We start from the raw sequence: 13,149 nt of genomic DNA, 5'->3' as shown, positions 1-13,149 counted from the left end.
TTCTAATTTTTAGCTCATATTTTGTTTTATATATAAATACCAAAAAGAGCTTATATGATGAGTCTGAGTGGCGTCTGTATGTCTGTATATTTGTGGGTAAGTGCGGATGTATGTCCGTCACACACAAAGGCTCCCATACCACCAAAGCTACCGTCTCAGTATTTGGTGTACAGGTAGATGTAGGGGTTGGAGATGTGAATTTGTTCAAATGAACACGTCAGTGTCAAAAATGTGCAAATGAGGTAAGAAAAAGCGAAATCCTGAAACAGGCTTGAAACAGGCTTACTCCACTGACTTGAGTCATTTCCTGTCATTGTTTATGAACTGTTACATAGTAAGGTGGTTGGAAAGGCTATTTTTGCACCAATTCTTTCTCAGAGTTAATGTCAAGTTTCAAGTGTTAGAATCAAGATATTTAGTTCAAATTTTCAGGATAACTCCCTTAGTTAATATTTTCTCCAAAGAATAAAATAGCGCCAATGGCACTTGATCACAAATGGCACATTGTGAAACTACTCTATCTCTGGGTACACCTGTACATGAAATACTGAATGGGTAGGTGCTGCGGGTTTGGAGTTTGTCAGTAAATGCACACAGAAAACAAAGTCCCGAAGTAGCGAATTCCAGCCATTTTCAAACCACACTGTTTATCAGTGGGGTAAGCAATATTCGCAAAAATCACATTTCCAGGCTAATAGACTATGTTTTACGAAATCACACGTCCTTATTACAAAATAAAACGATCTTTGTCTTTAAATCAATGTGCCAGTAAACAGGTCCAGCAGCTAGTTATGTCATCAAGTCTGTAATGTTAAGGGTCATAACAAATGTGAGAAATCTAAAACATTAAATATGTTGTTTTTTATCAATTTTATTACCAAAAGCGCATGAAAATCTCTGATACTTTGAATCAGCCATCCTGCATATTTGTAACATTCATCAAAACCTCATTTCTGTTCCATAACTCATTAAATAGTCCACAATGCAGGATTGGTGTACATTCCAAAACTACATATATAAAAGACCCTTAAAATCAATTAGTTAAAGGGGGGTTAGAAATATTCCCAAAACTATCTAACCGCTGCTCCGTTTGGCTCCATTTTTCGGAATCGGAACCTTGGAATTAGTCTGAATATCTCTACCAAATATCAATGCAGTCTGTTCAGCGGTTTTGACTTTTTGTCGTTTACGGAAAATGGACACTGTCCACCACCGGTTGAAGCTAACCCTATATCACAACTTCCAGATGTGATAATGACCTATGGTCATTATGTTAAAAAATACCGCCAATGGCGCTTGGACATAATGACCGCCTAGTATTATCGGCATTTATCAACAACCACACTCACTGTGAATTAGACAGACCACGAAGTCAATGAGCAACATATAGCTGAAAGACTATTTTTCACATTGCGATTTTAAGCTCATTTTTATGAGAAAAGAGACATGTATATGTATATGGAGAAAAAGCAGAAGACATATTTGTAAATTGTTTGTTAAGTGACAATCATATATGCATCTCTTGAAATTTTGTGGTTATAAGGTTATAACAGTAGTGTAAGAATAATGAGGCATGAATAAGTTAGTAAAGCTAAGTTGACAGTAATTAAGATTACAAAATTATACACTAAGCTGGGGAAATCTGATTGAAATAAATGTTGAAAAGTAGCAAAGTCATGGTCATCTTTTGTCTAATACCTTGTGTAAGTTCATGAACTTTACATAAATCTTGCTATAGATTTGTTGCTAATGGGCAATTACTGTGTTTCAGATCATTTGAGAGCAATCTATCCATGACAGGTTTAAATTGTAATATACTTCTATTTAAAGGAGAGAAACTTCTCAAATAATTTTTTTCCCTGTAATTTGCTGTGAGAACACATGGACAGATGCTCAGGACTCTATGCTGGTGCTACCTTGATAACTAAGCTACAACTTGTAACGTCATTGTCTAACCTGTTCACCCAATTTCCCGTAGACAGGTCCACACTCTCCATTGATAACAATGGGTTTGGGCCATACCATTGTAGTGAAAGACTGTAACATGTGAGGTTGTGGATACTTAATCTCTGGAATGTCAAAGTCTGTATATTGACTCAAGGATGTTTACTTAACAAATGCCTAGGGTCATCTCAAAAGTGAGAATCTAAACTATGAAATATGTTTTTTTTAATGCTTTTGATGCCCAAAAGACCATAGAAATCTCTTATACTTCGAATCAGCCATCCTGCATATTTCTAACATTCATCAAAACCTCATTTCTGTTCAACAACTCATAAAACAGTCCACAATGCAGGATTGGTGTACATTCCAAAAACTACATATATGAAAGACCCCTAAAATCAATTAGATAAAAAGGGGGGTTAGAAATTTCCCAAAACTATCTAACCGGCGCTCCGTTTGGCTCCATTTTTCGGAATTGGAACCTTGGAACCAGTCTATGTATCGGTATCAAATATCAACGCAGTCTGTTCAGCAGTTTTTGACTTTTTGTCGTTTACGGAAATGGACGACATCAAACACCGGTTGAAACCACCTCTATATCACAACTTCCAGTTGTGATAATAAAAATTATATATTTGCAGCCATGATTTTGAAATATGACTCCAGTAAATATTAAAATTTAATTTTTTCATATTTTTTTACATATTTGAATTTAATAATAATTGGATAGTATTAATATTACCAAATTAGTTATAAATATGTTGACACTATTTATTGTAAGATTTGTACGGCAGGATTTGTAAATAAAATTTGTTTTTATGATTTACATGGGTTTATATATCAAAAAATTATCAAAAATTCTTTCAAATTTCAAAATGTGATTATTCAAAAAGTACTTCAAATACAGGAAAATTGTGCCGTACAAATCTTATCTGTAACCTTGTTAATAGGCTGTAAAAATTCCATGTCCATATCTCATTTCAAAGTTGGATTAAATTGGTATACAATTATGTAGGAAAACTGTTATTCTGTCAAAAATGTTGAAAACAAGCCATATTTGCACCCCTCGCTTGAAGTCATAGAGCAGTTTTTTTGGTTAATCTCACTTTTGACACCTCTTTGACACTCAAAGAATCTAAAAATGCACTTACAATAGCAGTCACTCACTCTGAATGCCAGCACCGCCTTGTCAAACTTTCCTGAAAAACAGCAAATAATGACTTTCCCTTTTCAAACATTTTATTAAAAGCTAGGGGACTTCTACCATAGTTACTGCCTGCTGTGAAACAACACTATCATCCGTCTGTTCTTTGCCTCAAGTTAATTACAAGTACTGATACTGCAGCAAGTTTTGGAACAACTTTACAAACCAATTACACAAGTGTGATAACATTTGGATCAATTTCACTGTCCATTCTTATCTTCACACGACCATAATACACTAAGGACTCTCCCACTTCTTCATATTTGGTCAGTTTTTCAGAAGTTTTAACAGGCTATAACTCTGCAATGCCTTTGTGCCCAAATGTCTAGTTTTTTTTATTCCACAGAGAATGTTGACTACTTTTATATTTAATAGTTTTGTTGAAATTTATAACTGATGCTCTAGCCTTTCCAACCACCTTAACAGACCTGCTCAAACCATAGACAGTAGAGGGGAGGAAGACCGTCAGTAGAGGGGAGGAAGACTGTCTATGGTCAAACTAAGGGGGCTAGCTGCCTTTCTGCTATGCATGTTGCTAAAGTTGACCTCCAGTACCTAAAGTTTCAGACCTTAATTACTTTTGTCATTCTTGTTTTTCTGGTTTAAATATTTCTTGTTGTTTTTCTGGTTGTACTGTGCAGAAATCATTGTCATAACATCAACGTAGAATTTTCCTGCGCTGAACAGATAGAAACAACATTTATTGTTGATTTTTGTTAACCCATACTGGTATGTACCAATTCTGATCAAATTTGAGCGACACCGTATAATTGCGGTATTTTTGAAATTACGATAAAATTGGAAATATTACTGTTATGGGGCAACTGTTGTCATTTTTGGTCAAAAAATATTAAAAAATATATTCTTTCAAAAGCCCCTTGATAGACAGCTTTTATATATGGTGTACAGATGTCCAGAGATGACAATAGTTAGATATATGGAAATTGTCCTGAAATATACAAATTTGTATTTTAAGACAATTTTGTCATTCTTGGTCAAGAAAACTTATTCTCAAAATTACTTGTCTGATAGCTTTGTAATTTGGTACAAATGTCCCGACGGATGTTATTAGATAAATTTTCAGGTCAAAGTGTTGGGAAACCCCCAAATTTTTATATTTTACCGTACTCATCCGAGTATAAGCCCGGTTCGGCAACACTAAACAGCGGTAAAACTAGGGGAGGGGCTTATACTCGAGCAACCCCATGTTATCTGGCATGGAAGCTTAATTTATGCTAATTTTATGCACGATTTTTTTCAACACCACTCGATCTTTCTATCGCTTTCAAAATCGACTTACACATCCAAAGAAATTGATTGTACAATCTCTGAATACAGAAGTGACATTTTGGTGAAATTTCAGCGTCGAAAAAAAACCCAAACTTGAAACAAAGATGTCATGTATGCTGCTGATCAACAGTAATGTGAACAGGCATGCATTGCCCACACGGAAAGGCAACTCAATATTCCAATATCAAACTGTCTACATCTTGTGAAAACAACAACATAGCAGTGAAAATTGTAATAGTCACCAGGAACAGTCTTCACAAATGAATGGATAATTGCTTCAAACAAAAGAAACTGCATGTTCCAAGCATGAAAACATCGTGGCCGTGAATGAAAATAAACAATGGCGGACGTGAGTGAGGCTATTCTATTTAGGCGACGGGGGTGAGTAGGGTCAAAGAATCAAGATAGTACTGGAAAAACGTGTCATTTTCCTTACGATATTGTCAAGGGAACTCGTTTCACATTGTTTTAATATCTTTTAATGGTTTCTTTATTATCTAAAATTAATTTTACCAAGTTAAATGACCAAATATACTCTCCTAACCTTTCTGTATTTGAGTTACACTAGGGTAGGGGCTTATACACGGATGTAATGCATTTTCTAAAATCCTCTAAAATCAGTAGGGGGGCTTATACACGAGCAGGGGCTTATACTCGGACGAGTACGGTAGGTAATTTTCTTTTGTGATCTTAAATGACCTACACCAACCCAGGATATGTTGTGAGAGAGTTTTGAAGGCTGTGAACATAATTTTGTCATATTTAATATCAATTTGTAGTAAAATTTGATCCAGAAAACAAAGCTGAGGTAAATTTTTTCATTGCATACCTCTTTTTGCAACTTTTGCATGTAAGACACACAAGAACTGATGAGAAATTTGGATCCAGGATAATTTCAGATGTTGTAATCCCCCCACAGTGGAAGGCATTTCACTACCTGTAACTGATTTACACCCGTGGCCACTTTAGTGTTGCTCAAGCCTATTTGATACAGACAGAATTTATGTTTGTTTAAAGACAAAAAGACCCTACCAAGTGTTTTAGACAAAAGACCCTACCAAGTGTTTTAAATGAGAGCTAACGATTGGCACTCTGTGTTAAATATTGAGACATGAAATACCACTTCCAATCATAAAAGCCTCTACGCGATTATTAGTTTATTAACATACTTTTATGAGATTACTGCTATAGCATTAGGCAAACTTGTGTATCCAACGTAGACAGTGTGTCTGGGGAAATTGAAATAAACAAGACTTGCACATGAACAAGTGCATGAACCAGTGTATGATAATGTTACATTGTATCTCAATCTTGAACACAGGGTTCAAATCGTAACTCTCATTTAGAACGCTAGATAGAGCTCATTTTGCCTTTGTACAAAAAGAATTTCTGACCGCATCAAGTGGGCTTAATCAACACTAAAGTGGCCACGGGTGTAAGTGCTGTTTATATTCAAATGATAGCACTCATAGCATTAATTAAAACATCCCAAAGTTGTAAATACATTCTGTGCCAGCTGGTCTTATGTAAACATGGTCAACCAAGGGGTGGAACATTTGATATTCAGGAGGGGGTAGGGGATAGAAGATTGATGAGGTAGCATTACTTTTTACCAGATCCCTTGTACATTTTTCCCCACTCTTTATTTTTTCCCCACTCTCCCACCTTTTCTTTTTGTCAAGCCTTCTCTGGCTAATTTTTTTGTTGACATTTGATTATGTATGTAGGATCTGCTTGTCCCATTGCTATAGAAGTTGATATGCATGTTCCTAAAGATGACCTCCAGTACCCAAGTTGCAGACCTTATTTGCTTTTGTCATTCTTGTTTTCTGGTTTAAATATTTCTTGAATGGACCAATTCAAACCGAATGTGAGCACACTGTCCTTGACGGTATTTTTTGTTTTTTATCTGTATCCATGCCTAGTGTGTTGTATTTGAAGAATAACCATGATTATTATACATCTACCATCGAGAACAATAGAATTTAGCGTGCGCTAAAAAAGCCGTACGGAACGCGCGCCCGTTCCGTAACACGTACGGTTTCAAGGCGCCCCATTCCCTGCGGCTATATCTGCGCGTTCACTGTAGAACAGTTTCAAGGGACCCCTTGGACGAGTGCCAGAACAAGTCTCGCGCGCTCTGTACGTACGTATGTGTGTAGTGCACACACTCCAAAACTTGCAGAAGCGCGTCTGAGGTAGCGTTCCACACTGGCACGATAAAATCGGAAGAAAAATTGTTGACATTGCACGAAAACGGTCACTACTCCGACATTTTGATGCCCTGATCAGGAATGTAAGATGTATAATAATAGGGTTATTACAAAAATACCGCAAAAAATGCACTCGGACATTGGCACCGAGCATCGCCCTCTGCTTCGCGTCGGGCGATACGCTGCGCCAATGTCCTCGTGCATCCTTTGCGGTATTTCTGTAATAACCATGATTCTTTTGCTTTGTTTCTTTGTTGCTGCAGATGGTGAAATGGTCTACAAGCTCAGCCAGGATGGCACTGAAGCTTTCTTGGTGGGTCATCAGGACATGGATCTGTCATCGTCGGATCAATTTGAAACAAGCCCCGGTGCCATCCAGCCGTACGCCTGTCAGTTCTGCGACAAGTCCTTCTCCAGGCTGACCTACCTGAAGAAACATGAGCAAGTCCACAGCGAACAGATGCCCTGGAAGTGCAGTTTCTGCAGCCGACTCTTCAAACACAAGAGAAGTCGGGATCGTCACGTGAAGCTGCACACAGGGGATAAGAAGTATCAGTGCCACCACTGCCAAGCGGCATTTGCCCGAAGCGATCACCTCAAGATCCACGTTAAGACTCACAACTCCAACAAGCCTTTCCAGTGTATTGTGTGCAACCGTGGCTACACAACGGCGGCAGGACTCACAGCACACTCCCACAATCACCACAAGAATGTGTCAACAAGCAAGGATAAAGAATTCAAGTGTCTCCAGTGCAGCTTGTCGTTCAATTCCTCGCAGGACCTGCAGAATCACATCATGTCCCATGATGGTAGCATGTCCAAGGAGAGAGTCATGCAGTGCAGTTACTGTGCTGAGTTATTCCCAGGCAAAGAGGCACTACTTGGTCATATTGAGAAGGCTCACGGTCACGATAAACGGAACAAATGCCCCATATGCACCGAATGTTTTCAGACAGTAGACTTCTTGTATGATCACATGAGCACTCACAGCCAGGCAGACAAGATGAAGTACAAGTGTCCATACTGCCCCAAGCAGGAATTCCCAAGCATAGCGGTCTTGAACATCCACCTGCAGACAATGCACACCGACAAACCAGTCCAATCACACAGATGTCAGTACTGCAGTGAAGACTACCCATCCCTGGTCACCCTCAATGAACACATGAAGAACGCCCATCATAAAGAGGGTATGCTTCACTTTGCATGCCAGTACTGCACGATGGAATTCAATACAGAGGCAATGCTAGAACTGCACGTCAGAAACGTTCACGCTATCACAGCTATGGCGGACAAGTGGTTCTGCCAGCAATGCACCATGGGTTTTGCCTCCGAGGTGGCTCTGCAGGAGCATCTGGAGAACGTGCACAACGCTTCGCACTCGGCCATGTTCTCCTGCGACAGCTGCATGAAAGTTTACACTTCCCAGCAGATGTTGGACGAACACGTGGAGAAGACACACCGAAAACCATTGGATACAATGAAGTATCCGTGCCCTTACTGCATTGAACAGAATCTCTTCAACAGCATAGAAGAACTACAGATGCACGTAGAAATACAGCACCGAAAAGAAGGCAACATCGTTGTAGCTACGCCTGATGGAGAATCTGCAAGCGTGCACAGCAACAGTGAAACCATTGAGAGCGACATCGTTAGCGCCTCTACAGGAAAGGGCAAGGAGATCATCCAGTGTCCTGACTGCCAGCAGAATTTCAAAGACCTTGAACAGTTGCAAACTCATTTGAAGACACACATGGAGAGTACCTTAACAGGGCCAAACTCCTGCACTTACTGCAACCTTGAATTTGCCACGGAGGAAGAGATGCAAAAGCACATAGTTAGCCATTTTGTGGCCGTCAACGTTGAGTACTGCTGCCAGAGCTGCTCTAAATCATTCCTGAAACCGGATGAACTTCAGAAACATTTGTTTGATATTCATGCCCATCATCTGTACAAGTGTTCCATGTGTAAGGAGGTGTTCGACTCCAAAGTGTCGGTCCAGGTCCACTTCGCCATCAAGCACAGCAACGAGTACAAGCTTTTCAAGTGCACCAAATGTGGAGTTGTCTTCCGCAAAGAGAGCGATCTGCACCTCCACATCCGAATGGATCACCTGCATCATTCCACTCGCATGTACAGGTGTCTGTTCTGCCACATGGCCTTCCACTCCGAAGTGGAGTTCCAGTGCCACCTGACCACCCACAAGAAGCAGTTTGAGTGCGGACTTTGCGACGCTGCATTCCCAACTCAGCAGATGCTGGACATCCACTCAGCAAACAAGCACAGCAACTCAGCAGAGCTTCCCAAGAAGGAGGAAGATGTAGCATCAGTGAAAGTCAAAACAGAGCCTGAATCAGAGCTTGACAGTCCACGCTCAGAGGTTAGCATAGCCAGAAGCAGCAGCAGGGAGGGGACTTCCGAGCCAGGCAAGATTGAACAATGCCAGTCACAGGAAATGTTGACCATAGGCTACCCTCACACCATTTCCCAGCAAAAGCCAGTCAACGGATACCCTTGTGACGTATGTGGGGCCGTTTTCAGTGTGAAGATTCTCCTGGAAAACCATCAAATTTTGGAGCACAGCGCTCAGCTCCAGGGCCTTGAGATAGGAGGTAAGATAGGCAAAGACACAGTTCCCATCAGTGGTACCCTATTCCAGTGTCCGATGTGTATGAAGACATTCACCTCGTCCATCAATCTGCAGTCTCATCTTGGGGCTCACCTTCTGGAGATGGAGCAGCAGAAAATGCTGATTGCCAAACGCACAGCCAGTTTTTGCAGCATCTGCAAGGATATGATCATCTCAGAGACTGACTTTCTCAGCCATGCTCAGAGACATAACAATGAGAAGTCCAGCACAACCACGACAATAGACTGTGTTGTTTGTCTGCAGTCGCTGACCAGCATGGCCGCCCTGCAGCTTCACGCACGCTATCACACGCAATCCCAGGATGCCATAAAGATGTACCAGTGTTTCAACTGCCAGACAAATTTCGACTCTACCCACAGTCTGACTGTCGTCCTGGATGCCGGTGGGAAACCAAGCTATTGTTGCCAGGACTGCCAGAGCAAAGTTGAGTCGTGCCGGGAAAAACCGATCTTTCGCTGTCCCCGATGCAAGATCAAGTTTGAATCACAGGCAGAGCTTGACAGTCACATGCTTTCACACATGCAGGAAAAGACCTACCAATGCATCAAGTGTCAGAAAACATTCTCTACAGAAAAGGAAATCCAGATCCACGTGACGACACACATGATCGAGGAGGGAGTTCATCACGAGTGTAAACTCTGCCAGCAAGTGTTTGACTCTCCAGCCAAGCTACAGTGTCATCTCATAGAACATACATACCCAGATAAACAGTACACCTGCCATCTCTGTGAGGCCCTGTTCAGTTGTGCAGCGGACATCCAGACCCATGCTATTGAGCACGGCATGGACGCTAGACAGTTTGTGTGCAATCAGTGTCCACAAACTTTCTTCTTTGAGGCCGAGCTGCAGAATCATGCCTTGACCCATGGGATGACAGATCTGATGCCGTCCCCAACTTTGGTGCCCTCTATCACCCCAACTTCACCACAGCTGGCCACTGAGTTCCAGTGTACAGAGTGTGCTAGAATCTTCTCCTCCAACACAAACCTCCAGAATCACATGAAAATACATGCAGCCAAGGACAAAACGTTCAAGTGTTCCCTTTGTCCCGAAGTTTTCTCAACGACAGTGGACATGCAGCAGCACTACTTCCGAACGCACTCGGAGTCTGAACTGGGAGTGAAGAAGAAAACGTACAAGTGTGCTCAGTGTGGGAAAGTCTTCCCATGCATGAGCAACCTGCAGGGACACATGCGCATCCACACGCAGGGCAAGAAGTACCCCTGCGCAATATGCAACAAAGTCTTTGCCCTTGCCCGAAATCTGACCATCCACATGCGATCGCACAGCGGGGAGAAACCGTACCAGTGCCCACTCTGCGATAAACGGTTCGCGAGGAAGGAGAACCGGAAGGTGCACCTGAAAGCGCACAGTGGGCTCAAGCCGTTCATGTGCCCACACTGCGGCAAAATGTTCTCGCGCAAGTGCCACGTGAAAGACCACATGCGGACTCACTCCAACGCGCCGGTCACGTTCGGCTGCAGCATGTGCGAGGAGGACTTCGTGCAGATCTCGGAGTTGCAGAAACACGTGAGGCAGGCCCACAGCAAAGATAAGACAAAACATACCCAAAGTAAAGTTGAGAATGGATCCACTAGTAACAATGATGACATGGAAAGTGAAAATTAGCCAATCATTAAACGTGAAAACTTTGACCATATGTCTGTTACACTCAACAATGCCAGAATACTGATTCATGTGCGTATAGACTGTTCATGTTGTATGCATTCCTTTATAAGCACAGTAAATGATCAGTACGAAGCAACAAGCATGTCCTCTCCTGCCAGACATCTCAGAATAGAGAGCTGCGGTCACAAAATTAATGCCCAATAGCCTCAAAGGAGCAATAGAGTACTGCCCTCCTACAGCTCACATCAGTTCTCATATGATAATTTATCAATTTGCCGTGCTTTTAATATAGCTGCAGACCTATAAATTTTTGTCTTCTCTGGTGTGTTTGTAAAATTGCCTGTATTTCAAGTTTATCAGAAAGTAATCAATTCTTTAATGTATCTAAATCTCACCCTTTGAAATACAGCCAATAAGGATGAGTTATATACCAATTAGCTCTACATTAGTTTTCCTACACCGATATGAGTTGAAGATTGCATGTGTAAATTTTTCAATTTGTTCAGATGAAATTGCATAAAACTTTTGATTGTTGTCCGGTAAAAAAATGATGATGCAGTCTTTTGTCAAACAATTACATATTGTTGTCTCTTTTAGTCAAGGATCATTTATCCAATCCTGTGTGCAGTGTCTACCAATATCTTCTCCCTCCAACAACTCTGTACTACACATCTTAACTTATAACCATGAATGTCATCACAGAATGGGGTCAAAGTACCATCTGTTCGAAATGTTACATTTGCTTTCAATGCAAAAAAGCATACAGCTGCCATTTGATATTGAAATTGTGTATAAGAATTTATTGAACTTGCCAGAATAGTTGAATTTAATATATTTGTGATGTAGATGTAATGTTCTTGGTAGATATATTTTAGGCTTATTACCATTCATTGCAAATGATTAGCCACCAAGATATAGATATATATAGATATATATAGATAGATATATATATATATATATATATATATATATATATCCTTCTATCACAGTCAGTTATTGAAATATTTTGTCAATACTGTTTTCAATAATGCTTGCACGAAATTTTTAGGTGGTTAAATATTTTGTTTTGTTTTTTAAAAAGTGAATTGTTTCATAAAACTTAAGACACTGCCAGAAAGCCAGAAATTGCATTTCTTGCCATTGATTCCTCACTCCCAGGCTTTTACATTCAAACTCTTGTTGCGAATTTGTTCTGTGAAAATTTTAATGCAATGGTAATACGCAATCATGCACATTGATGTACAGTTTTATCAATTGAAATTTGACATCTCTTCACAATTGTATTCAACCCTATGATGTTTAAGTTTGTCATGCACTTGGTTGCCCTTTTATTTACATTAAACTCATAATGTCCGTAGTGAGATTATTTATTTGTCCCGCCCGTGATGGATGAAATTACTTGAGCATGTCGAAATAAATTTGTAATATGATGTAAAGGTCATCTGTGGTGTTAGTATTTCTGTAGATTTGGTTCAAGTCGGTGCAAAGAAAATACATCTTGATGGTTTGAAATGGTCTGTCGTGCATATCTTTGTATTTCATGCAGAGTTGGGTTTTTTTGAGTGCAAATATCTCACTTAGGCCAAACAAAATAGATTGCGCTGTTCCGATAACATAGTTTTCAAAAGTAGGGTAGGTAGGTCGGCAGGAATTTTTTTTCCAAAATATTTTTATTTTTAAATTTGCTTTTTTCAGGGGTTCAGGGAGGTCAAACACTGGCCACAACATTTCCAGAAAAATGTATCAGACATATAAAAGGAGAAAGAAACATGAAAGATATCCTCGACCAAGCAAAAATCAAATGCCAAGTAACGAACGCGCCATTTTACGGGTTTTTTTTTTCTTTCTTCTTTTTACTTCCGTGTTTACGTAGCTCTAAAAAGTTTAGGGTCGGCAGGTAAAAAATAGGTTGGGTCGAGTTATCGGACCAGCGCAACTTTTTTTCGGCCGTTTTTTTTTTTTTTTTTTTTTTTTTTTTATTCATTTTAACATAAAAAAGAGATGGAGCAGGGTGTACAAGTGTAATAATTCAGAAAAAAAAAGGAAAAATTCAATCTACATATCACAGTGCATTAAAGAATTCTCCCCAAAGATCATTAAATTTTCTTTCCTGTCCTTTTGTCTTATATATGAATTTCTCGATACACAATTTTCTCTTAAGTTCTGCAAGGAAAATAAACAGGAAAAGATCTTCATTTTTCTCTTCTGTGTATAAATAAACC

General features: G+C 39.9%; 1 protein-coding gene across 1 annotated transcript in view; it reads left to right on the top strand.

Annotated features, from left to right (window-relative positions):
- The window catches only part of LOC139148203 (zinc finger protein 423-like), a 28,971-nt gene extending 16,605 nt beyond the window's left edge, over nucleotides 1-12,366 (top strand). The window contains exon 4 of the mRNA XM_070719520.1: nucleotides 6,915-12,366. Coding sequence (XP_070575621.1) covers nucleotides 6,915-10,927 — 4,013 coding nt within the window. The 3' untranslated portion in view covers nucleotides 10,928-12,366. The remainder of the gene's footprint in view (nucleotides 1-6,914) is intronic.
- The last annotated feature ends 783 nt before the right edge of the window (nucleotides 12,367-13,149 follow it).

The sequence above is a fragment of the Ptychodera flava genome, chromosome 13, assembly GCF_041260155.1.
Source record: "Ptychodera flava strain L36383 chromosome 13, AS_Pfla_20210202, whole genome shotgun sequence".
Classification (NCBI taxonomy): domain Eukaryota; kingdom Metazoa; phylum Hemichordata; class Enteropneusta; family Ptychoderidae; genus Ptychodera; species Ptychodera flava.
This window is presented reverse-complemented; position numbering and strand designations above follow the sequence as displayed.